General features: G+C 44.3%; 1 protein-coding gene and 1 long non-coding RNA gene across 2 annotated transcripts in view; one reads left to right on the forward strand and one right to left on the reverse strand.

Moving 5' to 3' along the window:
• LOC142591289 (luciferin 4-monooxygenase-like) overlaps positions 1 to 18,916 on the reverse strand; it is a 73,549-nt gene that overhangs the window by 18,810 nt on the left and 35,823 nt on the right. The window contains exon 6 of the mRNA XM_075703618.1: positions 5,336 to 5,608. Within this exon, the coding sequence (XP_075559733.1) occupies positions 5,336 to 5,608 (273 nt within the window). The remainder of the gene's footprint in view (positions 1 to 5,335; positions 5,609 to 18,916) is intronic.
• Positions 470 to 1,491, forward strand: LOC142591288 (uncharacterized). The gene is made up of 3 exons (XR_012830438.1): positions 470 to 897; positions 984 to 1,197; positions 1,284 to 1,491. It is a non-coding gene; the product is annotated as an uncharacterized LOC142591288 (long non-coding RNA).

Genomic DNA, 18,916 nt, shown 5'->3' on the forward strand with positions numbered 1-18,916 from the left:
CTGTGCGCCCGGAATATGTCAGAACCCGTTATCTTAACCTTCAATGTATTAGTCAGCAGGTTTAGTATCTTATTTTCCGATTCTGATGAAGTTTCGTCTGCGGTGTCCGGGATACCATAAAAGATCAGATTATTTCTTCGAGATCGATCTTCTGCGTCATCAAGACGTGAGTGAAACGCACTCGTGTCTTTTTTGAGGCGCTCTACCGTGGCATGTAACTCTTCCATATCGTTTTGGCACTGCTCGAAAACAGAAGTTATGGTTTCGACTTTCGCTAGTCTGTCCTTTATTTCGGACATCGCTTCTGAAACAGACTGCTGCTGTTGCTTTACTTCAGCTACTCTTTCCAATATTGTTTTTTGCGCTGATTCAATTCTCTTTGTGCGCTCATTCAAGTCCTTCATCGTTTTCAGAACTACTGTAAGATTATCGGGGCCAGGGTTGCTTTCAACATCCCCACAAAGAAGAAGAAGCAAGGAGCAAAAAGGCAATAGGACGGCTTCAGGGCACGGAAGCACGATAGCGAATGGATCATGTGATCTGAAGCTACGACAAGGTAATTTAGAAAGGCAACTAACCTGCAGGACGTAAAAAGAGGTGTGTAAGCCTTTGGTTCTTCCGCTCATCGTGCCTCCGTGCCCACTGGAGAGATACTGTTCGATGCTTGGTATTATCCTTTCCAGACGTGATGAAGTTGACGTCGCAGCTGCGCACTGGCGGAATTGCAGGTGGCGCCCGATGCGCACTGTCAGGTCCACGTGAGCTGTTGCCAGCAGGTGTGGGTCCGGAGCAGAGGCGGCATCACAAATTCCGTCCAAGGGTGGAAGGTTATCCCGAAGGCCAACCACCGATGCGCCGGCCGCGAAGACAACGACGAACTGCAGGACGAAAAAAGAGGTGTGTAAGCCTTTGGTTCTTCCGCTCATCGTGCCTCCGTGCCCACTGGAGAGATACTGTTCGATGCTTGGTCTTTTCCTTTCCAGACGTGATGACGTTGACGTCGCAGCTGCGCACTGGCGGAATTGCAGGTGGCGCCCGATGCGCACTGTCAGGTCCACGTGAGCTGTTGCCAGCAGGTGTGGGTCCGGAGCAGAGGCGGCATCACAAATTCCGTCCAAGGGTGGAAGGTTATCCCGAAGGCCAACCACCGATGCGCCGGCCGCGAAGACAACGACGAACTGCAGGACGAAAAAAGAGGTGTGTAAGCCTTTGGTTCTTCCGCTCATCGTGCCTCCGTGCCCACTGGAGAGATACTGTTCGATGCTTGGTCTTTTCCTTTCCAGACGTGATGACGTTGACGTCGCAGCTGCGCACTGGTGGAATTGCAGGTGGCGCCCGATGCGCACTGTCAGGTCCACGTGAGCTGTTGCCAGCAGGTGTGGGTCCGGAGCACAGGCGGCATCCCAAATTCCGTCCAAGGGTGGAAGGTTATCCCGAAGGCCAACCACCGATGCGCCGGCCGCGAAGACAACGACGAACTGCAGGACGAAAAAAGAGGTGTGTAAGCCTTTGGTTCTTCCGCTCATCGTGCCTCCGTGCCCACTCAGTCCAATGCATTGGACTGCAACAGAATTCAAGCTGAGTGAATTCAAGCTGAGCTGAATTCAAGCTGAGTGTTGCAAGCTTCGCATACAAGCCCCTGACAAGTCCGTTCTAGCGTCCAAACATTCATCCGGTGACGCTAATTGCGAGAAAGTCAAGCTTCTCCCACAGCAATTCTTCCCGCTCGACCCATTATTCATTCACTGAGAAAATATCGGCACCAGTGGTTCTTCCTTTCATCGACACCAGATGAACCATGTTCTCTGGGAGGTCAAGACGTCTGGCAATACCTCTGATGAAAATTGGTTACCGAGCTTTGTCGGTAATACAAGTAGTATCGCAGATAGCAATTGAAAACGCGACAAACCAAGGGCTTGATTGTTGAGACTTTTTTCAGTCCTCGCACTGATGTCGTTAACACGTTCAGCGGCAGTATTATTGCGAAGCGGTATATCGCTTGCCGATTCGTCCACCCGTCCGTCCGTCTGTCCGTCCTTCCACCCATCCATCCGTATGTCCGTCCGTCTCTTGGTCGCCTGTACGCCGAAAACTTCTCCGGCGCTACCCCGTGTGCATGCCCGAACAAAAAATGAAGAGAAAGGCGCACGATTAGCCAGCACCACCTAGATAGCAAAAGGCCCGTTCAACGTAAGTATGTCCGGTAGCGAAGCTTTCATGGAAGCCCAAACGTTCAAAACACGGCGGTTCATCGGTGGTTCATGGCGCTTAGCGCCATCTGTATGAGGAAGGAACCGTTCGAACAGATGAAAAGCAATGTGACGCCATATCCGTTAAAAACAGAAGTGGCGTAACTTTGCTCTCAAACGCGCGAAATTGGATTTGGTGGTCTGCCTTTAAAGCTGCATATTGCAATGCGCCGTAATTCGACTTGATGGGCATTTCGAGCTTTCAGCGCGGAAAGCGACGGAAGAAAAGGTCAGCCGTACGGGTGTCGAAATCGCACCCTTGAACAGAACATACTTTCTTTGGAGGGCGACGAAAACTTTAGGTGTAGAGTGCTGGTTCTATCGCCGGACGCCAAACCTGTTGGCTTGCGCAGTCGGACGAAAACAACTAAAGTAAGCACTTCTATGGCTGTCGTGACTCACTACTTTTTACTGAACAGGTAGAGAAACGATGAAGCTACCAGCGTCACCAAATTCAGACAAACCTCGACAAGCAAAGCAGCACAATGGGCCAGGGAGGCATTGTAATAGGTGAACTTTACGAGCGCGCCTTTCTGAATCCTTCAAGGCATTTATTGATAGTGATAAAATAAAACTGAATTGTTTTTTCTTTACTGGTCACGCATATATGAAATTGATGAGGAATTTCATTTTCGTTGAATGTTCCAAGTGTGTCTCCAAACGCTTTTTTTCTTTCCACATGTTTATTCCCTCCAAACACAGTCGCGCTTCAATCGCTATTCCCGTAAGCACCCTTGCTGATGTCGGTGACAATTTCTTCCTCAACCGCTTTTTGTCCGTAGCTTCGCCACCTATTTGTATCGATTGGCCTGTTTACCCGACCCATGACGTCATGCTACCTAGCATGACATTTCAATTGACAAGAGCAGCATTATGAAAGCGGTGACGTCCAAATTACTGTTGCCTACTCGGGAGTATCTTCATTAGACTCTATGACAGTCGGGCCAGTTAACATGACGTCATGGATCGGAGTGAAAAGGTCTTGTGCTATCTAGGAAGTGTTGGATTATTTGCGCCATTAGTGCCGTCGCTGTTCTCCGTCGCAGCCGAGCGCACGCGCAGCAGTTTCTCTCCAGCTCCAAAATGGGCAGGCCACGTGTCATACGTACTCCTTACGAGCAGCCGTTCGATCAGCAACACCGCGGGCAGAACCTGGAGCGAGCTTGTCTGCGCCGTGCCGATGCTGCAGCGCAGGTACAAGATCAGGCTTGTGTAGCTAAGCACAAGCCGCAACGGCGTACCGACAATCCGGCAGCCTACTAAGCCGTCGTTTAAAGAACCGCCGAAATTAACCCAGTGATAAACACAGGGGCCGCACGTTTCATCTTCGCTGGTTAACCATCTGTACGGAGTGGTTGTGCGGTGATATTTTTAAGTAATGCGCCACTCATTGCGCATACCTGCGTAGAAAAGCGTTCGGCATCTCATCGGGGGCTACCGATTTTTTGACGCCAATTTTCAGTAGAAAAGCACCAATTCCCTCATACAAGACTTCATCGTCTGAAATTTCTTCCAAGCGATGCAATGGAGAGAGTATGGATTCAATTGTTGATCGCGACGGAGCAAAAAACGCCGACTGAAAGAACTCGTTGCAAGTAGAAGCAATCACTGCAGGATCAGTAACCATAGTGTTTGCAAAAGGCCGTGTGTTTGAGACCCCCACTTTGAGAACTGATTTTACGTGTCGCCGTACGCCACTCCAGTAGCGCAATGAGCTGAAAAGGCCAGGCATTGTGCGAGCCAGCTATAGAAGCAAAATGTTGTGGAGCAGACTGCATGCCTAGCCTTAAGCCTCTCAGCTCTCAAACGTGTAGAATAGGCGGCGAAGTGCTCAAATGCAGGGATAATTCCCCAGCGATTCCTACCAACGAATGCGCGAGCGATGACACAGTCAGCAAAGGTAGCGGGACATAATTTTGCTCGATCTTTTTCAGGTCTAAATGCCTACGGCAAAAGAGTCACAATTGCAACACATTTTCACGCGCTATAAGAGCGGCGCGGAGATGGTGCCAATAATTCCCTAAAAGGAGAACAGCTAGTCGCCGGAAGCTGATAGAGGTCAGCGTAGTGACAAAGTGGAATCGACAAACGGTCTTTTTAAGGAGCGATTGTATTTTGTCGGTTCTCGTGTCACTACTGGTATTCCGTAAGAGCAGGCCTGCGGGAAAATTCTGATGAAACGTAATGAGAGGAATTAGAGTCACTTAAGCAGCGAGGAATCGTTAAGAAAGTGTGGAATAGGAGAGAGACAGCCATAATTTTGAAGAATGGCGAATGCTTGCATAGTCTAACGACTCTGCTAAAGGGATTAGGGACAACCCAGTAGTTGGTGGCTTAAATTAGGCTGCGCCCTCATTGTCTAGTGGAATGTCAAGGTAGGCCAGTAGTTGCCACCTCCACTTTTTATTAGTTTACTGAAATGTATTTAAAGGCTGTATGGAATCCATTCCTTTCAGTATAGGCTGTGATCACTAAACATATAGATCAGTAAAACTCCGTAGCATGCAAAGCACGTCTGGGCCGTAACCACTTGGTAGCCGAACAGTGACACTCATTTGGTATATGCCGGGATAGTTCTCCCAATCTCTAACTTAGGAAATGTAGATAAATAATTCGCTGTTTATTTCTGTGTTTAGCATCAGTGTTTTCCTGCAAACATTGTAAATATTTTCGTTTTCTTACCTCCAACCTGCCTCCTGCTTCATCATCGCCAACTATCACCTTCAAGAGACTTGGTAAACTTCGAGAAAGAACTAACTTTGCTACTCGTCTGTACAGAGCTGATGTCGTAAACAAGCTTACCTTTTGCCTATATCACCTTCATGTACAAAACTCCAGCCTGAAAGTTTGTAAGGAGCACTGATTCACTTATTTTCACTGCTGATTCTTCGCTCAAGTGAAATTTCTGTTACCAAACATTTTGCATGCTTGAAGCTTGCGGAAGGTGTGAAGGAGCCCTGATGAAGCGTATAATTGAATTGATGTAATAACAGGTGACGGAATCCAGGAAATAAGGGGGATATGGAACAATCATCGACGTAAAAATGCCTCTGTAAGACTATTTGCAAAACATTATCGTACATTACCTTCACCTCTGTGTCGGCAACTGGAAAGCCCACGCTTTCGAAGCATAACTGGCCAGCTGGGGCGCAGCAGACGACTCCACTCGCCTCAGACAACCCGTAGACGTTCCTGAATTCCGTAGGCTTCAGAATCGAGAGCACGAGCCCTGCCGTGCTCTTCGGCAGAGTTGCACCTAAGCTGATCACCTTCTTCAAAGAAGGAAGCCTCGCACCCATAGCCGCGACTGCGCTTGCCAGTAGATACAGCACCGAAGGTGTCGTCATAAGGAGGGACACCTGCAAAATCCATGGGAATGAGCGATTCCTCAGTGAGAAAACACCACATTTCGCCAAGGCGTGACACACATTTTAGGGAAAAAGATGCTTTCTCTTCCTTATTAGTACGTCTTTCAGAAGATGGTGCGGCTACAGGCGATGTTATCATGGTAGAGTCGGTCGGCAATTATTCTGCTTGAACTTATCTTTCCGTGGCATGACGCATGTGAACGTGAGTTCGCCACTTTAGCCTCTCGCGAAATATCAGTAGGATGCTCTGCAGCGGCTTGGCGTCCTTCCGTGTCCTTATCTGGGAAAGCTCACTGTTGTGACGCGCGTGAAGAACTATTTTTTATTAATGCGAGTATATCAGTGCCAATAGAAGCATTCGAAAACGTTAAATGCTTGTTTTCATTTTCTTGGAGAAATTTCTCACTCCTGAAAGTGATTCTTTGACGAAAACGGAGCAATTTAGAGGAAAATGTTAAGGCAAGATGGCAAGTTTGCGGGTAGATTAGGGGCTCCATGTCTTTCAGGTCTGTATCTAGTGTCGTGCAGTCGTTCCCTCGTTCGCGTGTTTTGCGCGCAACTCAAACTATCAATATGAATTCGTGGCAACTTATAGCTTTCAATTTTTCACAGGCTTATAAATTGCTCAAAAAGCTTCTGGAATGTGGTAAGGCCTAGTGAATTGAAAATGATGTCACTTAGCATGTCTTCCGGTGAGCCTATACCTAGGCAGCACTGCACTACGATTCCAAATAATCTGCTTATAGAAGCTTTCACACCTTCAGGAAATGATAACGAACTTCCAAGGCTATCATGCTGCAATTTTTCACCTATGGAGCTTATAATTTTTAACGCTAGTGGCATAACAAAAATCACAGACACTCTCAAGCTTAAGTCTTCTTGCAGGATAGACGACATCACGACGAAATTTCTGAAAAATACTAGTGATTATTTTTCTATCATCTTAGAGAGCCCTTTATAACAGTCGTACCTGTGTTCATCCTTGCCTCATGACTGGAAAACTGCAAGGATTATTCCGATCCACAAATCTGGCGGAACTCAGGATCCCTTTAACTACAGGCTCATATCGATTACGTCAGTGCCGTGCAATATAATGGAGAACATTATATTGTCTAACCTTGTTTCTTGAATTTCTTGAATTTTCTTGAAGAAAATAATTCTTTCCCTAGTACTAAACATGGCTTTCGCAAATTGTTTTCTTGTGAGATTGAGCTGGTAACACTTAATAAGGACTTAGATGTATATCTTGAAAGCGGTTTTTTGACTGATTACATATTTTTGGATTTTCCGAAAGCTTTTGAAAAGGTTAAGCATGTATTACTGCTACACAAACTAAGCGCACTAAACATTGACCCGGAAGTACTTAGCTGGATGCAATCGTTCCTTTCGTCTCATTCCCAATTTGTTGTCACGTGTCTTTCCTCTGCAACATACGGTCACGCGGTAAATGATCGTTACGGGATGCGTTCATCGCTGATATGCACTTCGTGTTTCTTACGATGATGCACCTCTTTGCCTTGCCAGCTCATCAGTGCTTTGCTTTCACTACCACTGTCAGGTCGGTATTGGTCTTTTTTTTATGTTTTTGCATTACGCATCCTCGTCTAACGCGGCTCCCTTTGAATCCGCTTTTCCACAAGGATCTGTCATTGGTCCTCTTTTATGTTTAATGTATATTAGCAATTCGCTAGAGAAAATTTCCTCACAAAATTGTTTATTCGCTGACGACTGTGTTATATATCGAAAGATACCTAAGGCCTCTGATATAACGACCCTTCAATCAGATTTAAATTCCATATCTAATTGGTACCTCACTTGGTGCATGGAGCTTAACAATAATAAATGCAAATCTGCGCGGATTTTTCGTTCTAGCACAACTTGCCCTGCATACGCCTTCAGTGACTGCCCCTTCGATCGGTTACATGCTACCGTTATCTTGGCATTCGATCTTTCTTTCTTCCTTGAAAGCACCATGTACAATATCTAATATCTGGAGCTAACCACTCCTAGGGTACTTGAAGAGAAATTTTTCTCTTCAAGTACCCTGTTGTACACAACTTACGTCCGCCCCCAATTGGAATATCCCTTACCCGTTTCGGACACTCATCAGATCACATTAATTAACGAAATCGAAACAGTACAAAATCGCTCTCTTCGTTTCATCCTAGCCAACTACCATTCCACTGCTAGTGTTACATTAGTGAAGAGTACCCTTCCAATCACATTATCTCTTCACAGAAAAAAAACATCGCGTAATTCCATTTTTCATAAATCTACTAACGCAACGCATCTCTTCGCCCCCTTTGGATCCACAATGCGCCCTATTATTCACCTCGGCGTGTTCACGTACATAAATTAACGTACACAGTCATAACAACGTCGCGTGCTTACAATCATTGCTTCCTAGGACTTCAATCGACTGGAATAATCTACTTACGTCATTAGTAAAGGTGATCCCAGTCGTTTTCAGAATGCGCTAATAAGCATGAAATAATAATAATCATCATCAGCCTGGATACGCCCACTGCAGGGCAAAAGCCTCTACCATACTTCTCCAACTACTCCAGTCATGTACTAATTGTGGCCATGTGTCCCTGCAAACTTCTTAATATCATACGCCCACCCAACTTTGTGCCGCCCCCTGCTACGCTTCCGTTCTCTTGAAATCTAGTGCAGTAACCCTTAATGACCATCGGTTATCTTCCCTCCTCATTACATGCCCTGCCCGTGTCCCCCCCCCCCCATTTGTTTTTCTTGATTTCAACTAAAATGTCCTTAACTCGCGTTTGTTACCTCACTCAATCTGCGCTTTTCTTATCACTTAACGTTACACCTATCATTCTTTCCATAGCTCATTGCGTCGTCCTCAATTTAAGTAGAACCCTTTTCGTAAGCCTCGAGGTTTCTGTCACGTACGTGAGTGCTGGTAAAACACAGCTGCTATATACTTTTATCTTGAGGGATAATGGCAACCTGCCGTTCATGATCTGAGAATGCCTGCCAAACGCACCCCAGCCCATTCTTATTCTTCTGATTATTTCAGTCTCATGATCCGTATCCGCGGTCACTACCTGTCCTAAGTAGATGTATTCCCTTACCACTTCCAGTGCCTCGCTGCCTATTGTAAACTGCTGTTCTCTTCCGAGACTGTTAAACATTACCTTAGTGTTCTGCAGATTAATTTTTAGACCCACCCTTCGGCTTTGCCTCTCCAGGTCAGTGAGCATGCATTGCAATTGGTCCCCTGAGTTACTAAGCAAGGCAATATCATCAGCGAATCGCGAGTTACTAAGGTATTCTCCGTTAACTATTATCCTCAATTATCCCCAATCCAGGTCTCTGAATATCTCCTGTAAACACGCTGTGAATAGCGTTGGAGAGACCGTATCTCCCTGCCTGACGCCTTTCTTTATCCGGATTTTGTTGCTTTCTTTATGGAGGACTACAGTGGCTGCAGAGCTGGTATAGATATTTTTCAGTGTTTTTACATACGGCTCGTCTACACCCTGATTCTGTAATGCCCCCACGACTGCTGAGGTTTCGACTGAATCAAACGCTTTCTCGTAATCAATGAAAGCTATTTATAAGGGTTGATTATATTCAGCACATTTCTCTATCACCTGATTGATAGTGTGAATGTGGTCTACTGTTGAATAGCCTTTACGGAATCTTGCCTGGTCCTTTGGTTGACGGAAATCTAAGGTGTTCCTGATTCTATTCGCAATTACCTTAGTAAATACATGGTAGGAAACGGACAGTAGGCTGATCGGTCTATAATTTTTCAAGTCTTTGGCATCCCCTTTCTTATGGATTAGGATTATGTTAGCGTTCTTCCAAAATTCCGGTACGCTCGAAACCATCAGGCACTGCGTATACAGGCTAGCCTGTTTTTCTAGAACACTCTGCCCACCATCCTTCAACAAATCTTCTGTTACCTGATCTTCCCCAGCTGCCTTCCCCCTTCGCATATCTCCCAAGGCTTTCTTTACTTCTTCCGGCGTTACCTGTGGGATTTCAAATTCCTCTAGACCATTCTCACTTCCATTATCGTCGTGGGTGCCACTGGTGCTGTATAAATCTCTATAGAACTCCTCAGCCAGTTGTGCGATCTCATCCATATTAGCCGTGATATTGCCGGCTTTGTCTCTTAACGCATACATTTTATTCTTGCCATTTTATTCTTACCTCTCAAGCTGTCTATACAGCTTATTCCCTGGCTGTCCTCGCAACACCAGTTGCGGAAATAAAACCTTCAACCTTCAACCTTCTTCACTGCTTTTAGGCTTCCTCCGTTCCTGAGAGCATGTTCAGTTCTATCCATATTATACTTCCTTATGTAAGCTGTCTTACGCTTGTTGATTAACTTGAAACATGAAATAATGTATGGTAGTATATGGCATAATTCCGTACTTATTCGCGTACATTGTCTGCCTGGTAAAATGCACTCTTTCTGTATTTTCATATTATATAAGTGTCTTTTTTTTCGGTTGGTGTGTATACATAACTAGTTTTTCATATCTATATTGTTCGCTGCACCGTGAATTCCTAGAACTAATCCTGTATCTTTTACTCGTGCAATGTATTCTCGCCGCTCCCCTCTGCAATGTACAACTATGTACCACGAGGGTCTCACAAATAAAAATAATAATAAAAAAGGGGAATATAAAAATAGTGAGACCCACCTATTTTTCCTATTTAATGCGCTTTAACAAACGCTTACAGAGTTTCGCGGCTGCTCTGGGAGGGCGGAAGACCACTGTATTTTGGTGCTGGGAACGGCTACAACTTGAAGTTTTATCCAATGCGTAAAATCATCGTCATCAATTCGTCCGGTATTGTCACAGGCAAGTTGAATAGAAGTGATGGCGCTTTGATGTGCACATTTAATAGTTGAAAAGATTGTAAATCACGACATGATTTCTCTTCAGCCAACGTTTGTTGATGTTGAAGAATAAAAATGCTTTTACTGGAGGCACGGCACATATAGAACGCGCCCAACAATATCAATCGTTTCAACAGAAACTTCCCCACAGTATACATTCACAGCCTAGGTAGCGCAATCAAACGCTAAGAAAGAAGCTACGCGGAACTATAGCATTCTGTTGTCAATTAGGACACCACACTGCTTCATTCCCCAGAGTACCCCACCCCTGTACCACGTGCCCATTATTACTGATCACCTTTCTGTCTGGCATCCCTGTCGGGGAACTAAGCGTACCGCTTGAAGCTTGCTATAGCGTATCAGCACTGGGTGTGGCTACTGCAAAGATGTCAGTGAAGGTGCTCGTTAAACCCGTTTCAAGAAAAGATACTGCATTTCGTCGCAAACACCGATCGCTAAATTTTGAGGACATTCAGCAGCCTAGCGTGCCTTCATGCAAAATTGGTGTAGAAGCGAGCACTGCTCTTAAGATCACGGGATTATTTTAGTATGAAGATCTGTGTCATTATAACAGACTACGGTGATTTTTTTCGTAGAATAATATCATAAGCGAACGGTAGGATACGCTGAGCTCACTTTCCAGCTAGTAAGTACTGGTGAGATGCCTCAAGTTTGTGTTTCTCCAACGTCCTTAAATGTAAACGCTCCTGGTATCATTATCACCCTAATGCTGTCTAGCTTTGAACAAAGGCCTAGTGATCACAGCGATCGACGGTTACATTTGGTCAAGGTGAGATGACTGTATTTTATACCTAACTTACTTGCGTCCACCTTATACATATCTCAATCTTTGACTCATTACCTTGTGCTCTCGGACACAATTTGTTATCTAGCGTAGGCTGTTCGCATTTTGCCAAAATTCTGTCACTTCTTCTCAACTCCGACATAGCTACTCGCCTCCACTCTGTGATCCATTACTGCCTTTAATGTACGCCTATTTGGTAGTAAAACTTTCTTACGTCCTAGTTTGTTAGCCTCTTCAGTAACTAATTATGATTAAGAATCCATAAATGGACGAAATTTACATGATATATTGCCAAAGTGCTCGAGACTCCTTCAAAGAAAGTTAAACAGGTAAGATGACTTTTTGTGCACTTTTAATGAGTCATAGTAAGAAGTACTCTATTTTACAGTCCGTCATGCATCGGCTATTCATAAAAACAAACTGAATCACGTGTTCGAATTAAATCCAAACTTTAATTATTTCCTGCTACGATTATTAGAAAGGCAAATATATTTCACAATTGCGACCAAAACGCCACACGTCAAACGTCCTGCCAAACACGGTAGTACTTTCACCTAAGCGGCCGTCTGTAGCGATACATTTCACTCCGTAGTAAGATGGAGTTTCTTTAGCAAAGCACAATGTCCAATTTACTCTACGATTCATGTTTGTATTCAATCTCTTGGCATCATTGCAGAGAAACTGCAAGAGAAGTCGTGCACCCGAAATGTGTACACCATGATGGAAAGAGTAAGCAGAATCCCAAGGGTGGGAGGGGTGACTGTGTGCACACAGACACAATCGTAAAAGAAGGTGTTTTCACGTCTGTTCATCCAATCTTTCCCACCCTAATGATTGTGTGCAGCCTGTTTACTTTCTGTTATTACCCTATGTTGTTCCTATGTTATCAGTAAACAGCTACCTTTATTTGCATTGCTACACAGGATTCGGCTGGGCGTTGCTTTCACCCGTCGCTACGCGCACCTCATCGGCCAATTGAACAGCCCTGATTGTGAACACTGCCAGATGCCTGAAACACTGGAACACATACTGTGCGATTACACAGCATATATGTTGGAGCGAAGGACGTTAGAAAGTTTCCTGGTCAGCGTTGGCAGGCAACCACTGTCAGAGGGAGCTATCCTCGGCCATGGCCTGACACTGCAACTTCAATGCGTGCAACTAAAGCATTGTTGAAGTTTCTGCAGGACACCAAGCTCGAAGAGCGGCTCTAGCAAGGCCACTGTTTCATATACATAAGCACTCGCCACTTCTCTTATCATCATCATTCATCGCTGTACTTTCGCTCCCCTTCTCTCTTCCCCAGTGCAGAGTAGCAGACTAGAGCGCACTAGCTCAGGTCGACCTCTCTGTCTTTCCTCTCAATAAATTCTGTATATAATTACCTTTATTTTCATTATCTTATATACTTCGGCCGAATAAATTCCTTCAGTAACGAGGGAATTAGATTATTTTATGCTGTTATTTTTGTTCAAGATGGTAAGATGTCATTCACGACAAGGCAAACCATGCAATGTGCATTGTAACCGATTTGATATGTCTCCAACATTATTTCGTTCTCATGATAAATGCTTCACGCGACTAGCTGGATGCCTTAGACAGACGTAAGCTTTTGCTAAGTGAAGTAGCTCACTACGAACCACGATCTCTTGCTTTCAAAAGACTATGCTCAATATTTAGTAAAACAATGGAGAGGGCTAGTTGGTGGACATTCATGGTTATATTGCGCTTAGTGTTACACTGACGATTTAAGTGAAGGGCAGGACAGTACAGGACTTACGTCCACGTCCTGTCCTTCACTTAAATCGTCAGTGTAAAACTAAGCGCAATATATTCATGTATGCGCAAAAGCTTAAGTTTCCGAGTATGAATCGTCAAATCGGCGCTGATTTTCTGACGATTCATGTCCCCAGTCATTTCTTGTTTGCAATCATAAAACAAACGAACTTCATTGTATGACCACTCTTGTCAGAGTGGTCTTTGTTGTCGTGAGGATCCCTGGTGGGGAATTCGACATGGGTGCCATGGCCCCTGGGTGGAGCGTGCATGACGCACAACGAACAGCCACGGAGTCTTGTGCCGAGCTTCGAGCGGTGTAGCTGACCTCGGCCAGGTGTAAGGCATGGATTGGGGAATGTTCTAGCGCGTTATATTGTCGGACAAAAATTGTTCGGATCCCACGCACGGTGGGAATCGATGTAAGCGAAGTTTTTGTGCTGTTTGCTTTGATTGGCGATAATAAGCGCTCCTGTTGACGGCTCATGTATAATTTCTTCACGTGAGTGGGCATTGCAGCAGCCTCAGCGGCAACATGCTAAGGAATCCCTTTTGTTTCGTACTGCAGGTTGTGACAGTTCTGCTGCAAATCGAGCCATCATCATGCGGTTTTTTTCCCGCTGCACCACGCAGCAATGAAATCGTGGGGGCGTATCCGATGTCATCGACACGTGCCGGTGACATTTGCCTCGTGGAAGATTCGTCGCCGCCAACTATCGTCACCGCATTTATGCGAACTGCGTTTACGTCGGACCACATGACCCGCCTCCCTGATATAACAGGCCAGACCAAACCGAGCTTTACCAGTGGGCATGGCAGCAGCCTCAGTGGCAACATGCTAAGGAATCTCTTCTGTTTCGTACTGCAGGCAAGTCAGTACTTACCTACTAAATGCTATCGAAGCGATGATCGCTTCTTAGTGCTGCTGCCTTGCCCACTATCATTTTTAAATGTTTTCAGTTATGTCATTTCTATGCCAAGTGACTTGCTGGTATGTGGCGATATAGAGGCAAATCCGGGTCCTACAGAAAAAGAAATGCTTTCCGACTTACTGATCGGTCAGGGAAAGTAGACCACATTAGTGGAAGCCTTGCAGAGTTCTCAAAACGATATTAAGAAGAACATTTCAGCACTGACCAAACGCGTAGAAGGTTTTGAAAAACAGCTGGCTGACCGCTGTTGCGAAGGTTGATAAACAATTATCTGCTCTCATTTCTAAAGTCGGTGACTTAGAAAATAGGAGTCGCAGAAACAATTTAGTTATATACGGGCTAACTGACTGACGAAGAGATAGCAGCTGGGAGTGAAAGTAAGGTAGTGACTGAGGTCTTTCAGGCCACATTGGGATTAACTGTCTCTGGCACTGACAGGTGTCATAGAATTGGTCGCAAAGCTAAGAAACGCCCCGTAATACTCAAATATTTAGACTACCGAGAAAAGGCGTCAGAATTGAAATCCGCGCATAAACTAAAGGGTAAACATAAACTAAAGACTGCAAGTGTTCCAGAACTTTGGGACGAGTTTGAGGTCATGATACATGAATGTATTCAATGTTACGTGCCGGTTATTGTTAAAAAGAAAACAGAAAACACATTCATTTCTCGGGCGACAATGCAGCTAAAAAGAAAACTGAAGCGCATGAAACAGAAAAGAAAAGAAAACATTCTTTCTCTGGAATTAGAACAAAAAATAACTATTCTTTGTTCTCAGCTGAAAAAGCAAACGGTCATTGACAAGCAGCATTATTTTGAAAAATCTTTGCCCAAATTTATATCAGTCTCCTGAGAAATTCTGGCGTTCGGTTTCCCCAAACTCAAAGACCCATGATAAGGTTGAAATCAGATGTTTTGGTCAGTGATGCACAAGAACTATCTAATGTCTTCAATGAACATTTTAAGTCCGCATTTACTAACGACGATAACATCTTTCCAAAATTTGAAGCCTCTCTGCTGCCTTTGGAGGATCTTGTCAATAATGAGCATGGTATCTTTAGTGACCTGCTTAACCTCAAGGTAAAGAAATCACCTCGACCGGACAACATACCTAATGCCTTTTTGAAAAGATATGCACCATGGACATCTTACTATTTGCTTGTTTTATTTACAAGATCCTTGTGTGAAAGTCAAATTCCGAGAGACATGGGGACTGCCAGAGTGAAACCGCTTCACAAAAGTGGAGACAAGTGATTGGTGAAGAACTACCGCCCAATTTCGCTAACATCGACTGCTTGTAAACTACTTGAGCACATAGTTCACAATGACATATCAAGCTTCCTCGAAGCTAACAAATTCTTTACTAAATAACGACATGGATTCAGGAGAGGGTACTCAACCTGTACACAGCTAGTAGAAACCATACATGATTTTTCCTCTTGAATTAACAATGGAAGACAGATTTACGCCGTATTTATGGATTTCTCGAAAGCTTTTTACAGGGTCACTCACGAAAAGTTAATTTATAGGTTAGACACAATACTTCATAAGAAACGAGTAGTAAAGTGGGTTTCAGCCTACCTTTTAAACAGAGAACAATTTCTTGTTTTTAACAATCATTGTTCTGACAAGCTTACAGTTCACTCTGGCGTCCCCCAGGGCTCTGGTCTCGGGCCTCTATTGTTTTTAATATATATTAATAATATTGTGTCTAACATTCCTGTGAAAATGGGGCTTTATGCTGATGATTGTGTAATTTATGAAGAAGTAAGAAGTGTCTCAGATCAAATACACGTTGATCAATAGAACGATCAATAGCACACGATCAATAGCACGTTGCAAAAAGTTTCTGCATGGTGTGAATCATAGCAAATGCCCATTAATTTTGAAAAAAAAACTGCATTGATGAGGATTACTCACAAAAAGAATGCCTTACCGTTTGATTACAGTGTTAATGATGTGACACTTGCAGAAGTAACAGAATATAAATATCTAGGGCTCTGGGTCACAAAAAATCCCAGCTGGAACAAACATATTGATTTCATAACGTGTAACGCTTTTCGTAAATTGTGTTTCTTAAGACGAGCATTGCGGTTATCCACTGCATCTGTCCGCCTCCTTGCTTACAAATGTATTGTTTTGCCTACCTAAGATTATGCTGCTATCATTCGGCACCCATTCACTAAGACTCACATAAACAAAGTAAAAAGGGTTCAAAGGAGGGCTGCTCGATACATATATAATAATTACCGACGTACATCGATAACACATCTTTTAATCAAAGCTGGTCTACCGACAATAAATGAGCGAAATCGTTCTGCAAGACTTAAATTCATGTACCAATTAATTAAAGGACACTACGGAACTGTACTCACCCATTTAGTTCATTTTTCGTCTGGGTATGCGGCCCGACAACGACATCAGCTAACTCCTTTTCGCATCCGTAATAGCTGCTTTAAATACTCATTTTTTCCACGAACTATGGCCGATTGGAATAACCTCCCTAATAATGAAGTGTTGCAACCGTCACTGACGTTATTCGCTCAACATGTTACTTAGTCTGTGTTACTGCATTTCATCACTTTACTGTTCCATTGTGTATTTCATTTTTTTTTTTACTGTTTGATATCTTGTTCAAAAGTATTCCTGATGCTGGCTGCAGAGCTTAAACCTGCACCCTTATTTCTTTTGTTTACAATTTGCCATTTTTGTGAGACTGCTCAATTATTTTTTCCACCCTGCTATAATCTCGGTACCGGGATTGCAGTATCAATAAATAAATAAAACGTGTAGTCCAACACGAGAGTGTCGAGCTGAAGTTAAACGTTACACTGCTGTTTGTCGGCGTTGTACGCACAACACATAGGGAGAGGTGTTTCCTTAAGGTGCGCTTGTGCGCTTTATTTTATAACCTGTGATATGTTTGTGCGTATTCATTGCCTCACACGGCACGTCACGTCGTGTCAGACGTATTACACTTTAATGGAACTATGGGGCCGTGCATGCCAAAACCACGATGCGATTATGAGGCACGCCATAGTTGCGGATTGATTTGGACACCATGGCGTTCTTTAACGTGTGCCTAAATGTAAGTTCACGAGCGTTTTTTATTTCGCCCCAATCGTAATGCCGCGGCCGGGATCAAACCCGCGACCTCGGGCAATGTCCTAGCCGCAAAGCTACAGAGTTTTCATTTGAGAAGTTTGAGAAGGGCATATAAGTTTTGATTTGACGTGTGACTGCTCCTGTAGTGTCCCCAGTACCCTAGGGTGCGCTTTAAAGCGCTTAGATTTCGCATGTCCTGCGTAAGTTGTCCGCTTGACAAATTTGCACGGAATTTATCTTTAAAAATATCAACGTAATGCACCATACCTTGAGCTTAAATTTATGCCGTCTGCCCACAACCGCTGCTCGCCTTCGCACGTGATCTTCCACCTACTCCCCTCCCCCCCCCCCGCTCACTGTATGGGAACTGCGAGTAAAGAGCCGCAAAACTGTTATTCACTGGTTTCGCGACTATGTTAGTTCTGCCCATTCTCTGCCTTCTCTCACTGCTCCTCTCTACTATTCTGTATAGCATCCGTCTGTATTTACATGCTAGTCGAAATGTAAGGGCTGCGATTTCGTTAATGCTTTTGCGGGGAGTCACGGGTAATTCTAGCCGTCAAGAGGCTAATGTGCCAGAGATACAGGGAGCTACAGAGGACAGTGTGCACATTCGACGCGGTGCAAACATCCAAACAAGTTTCTCGCGTCGCCTTTGCTCTGTGCCGCACTTCTGCCATGTATACACACGCTTTGCAACGCCCCTCGATGCAGTGTGTCAGACGAGGATGACGATGACAGCAGCAACGACGGCTGCAGCAGCAGTGGGACAGTCGGAGGAAAAGGGAAAGAAACCTTCGTTTTAAAGTTATGGCCCGCGGACATTCTTGCATTCCTGTAATTCGCCAGAATGCTCCCCGGGGAACTAGCTCGCACTTGAGTTGGCACACGCTTAACCTTATAAATGATTGCGCCGTTAGTGAGAGAGACGGTCAGCGGTAGTCGAATAGAAGATGCGTGGAAAGGAGTGCGAGGAAGTAAGAAGATGAATTTGGGATCCTCGAGCTTGTTTGGGTCTAGAGCGTCGTTTATTCTACAACCAGAAGTCTACTTCCCTAAAACTTAATGAGCTGGCCACAGAGTGACTCGGATCTACAGATTGGGGGATATCTTGTTATTCCTTACGCCCAAGCGTTAGCACTCTAGACTCTTGAGTGAGTCTTGGATCCATGCAGTGAATACTTACGTTGAGCATTTGTATTGTTGTCTGATATTGTCATGAACTGACTTTTTTTTCTGAAGAAAGAAAGCCTTGCATAACACATTGGAATGTTTCGCGAGGTAAGAGTGCTTGCTTTCTTTACTCAGTTACTACGCAATCTCTTCGCGTTTGTTATTTCTCCGCTAGAAGCCACCCCTGTTTATTTTCTATCAAATCCGTAGAAGCGTGCGTACGTTTTATTACTACGACTCGTCTACTACTTTAATAATGAGATCATGGCGATCTTTGCTACATATTTTTTACAGCTAGCCTCTCTCTTTACATGACAGACAAGTTCTTCTTTGATTATATTTTAACTTAGATTTTCAATACTCTGTAGAACACTATCAGCAATTCATCAAGTTTTTTACCATTTCTGCAAGCAATGTTTCATGACTTATGGTTGCATTGGCATTGTTTGAAGCCTCTGCAATATGAGAACACAATATGAACTACGTGCGAGATGCAGCAAGTCTTCGGAGTCTGTGCTGATGAAATCAGATACATTGTTACAGCATTGTGCCTCGCTTTTCTTGTGTGGAGCCAAAATTGCTAAAACGTTACAATTTAATCGTTGCCGTTTGTGGCGCATATATAT

The sequence above is a fragment of the Dermacentor variabilis genome, chromosome 8, assembly GCF_050947875.1.
Source record: "Dermacentor variabilis isolate Ectoservices chromosome 8, ASM5094787v1, whole genome shotgun sequence".
NCBI lineage: Eukaryota > Metazoa > Arthropoda > Arachnida > Ixodida > Ixodidae > Dermacentor > Dermacentor variabilis.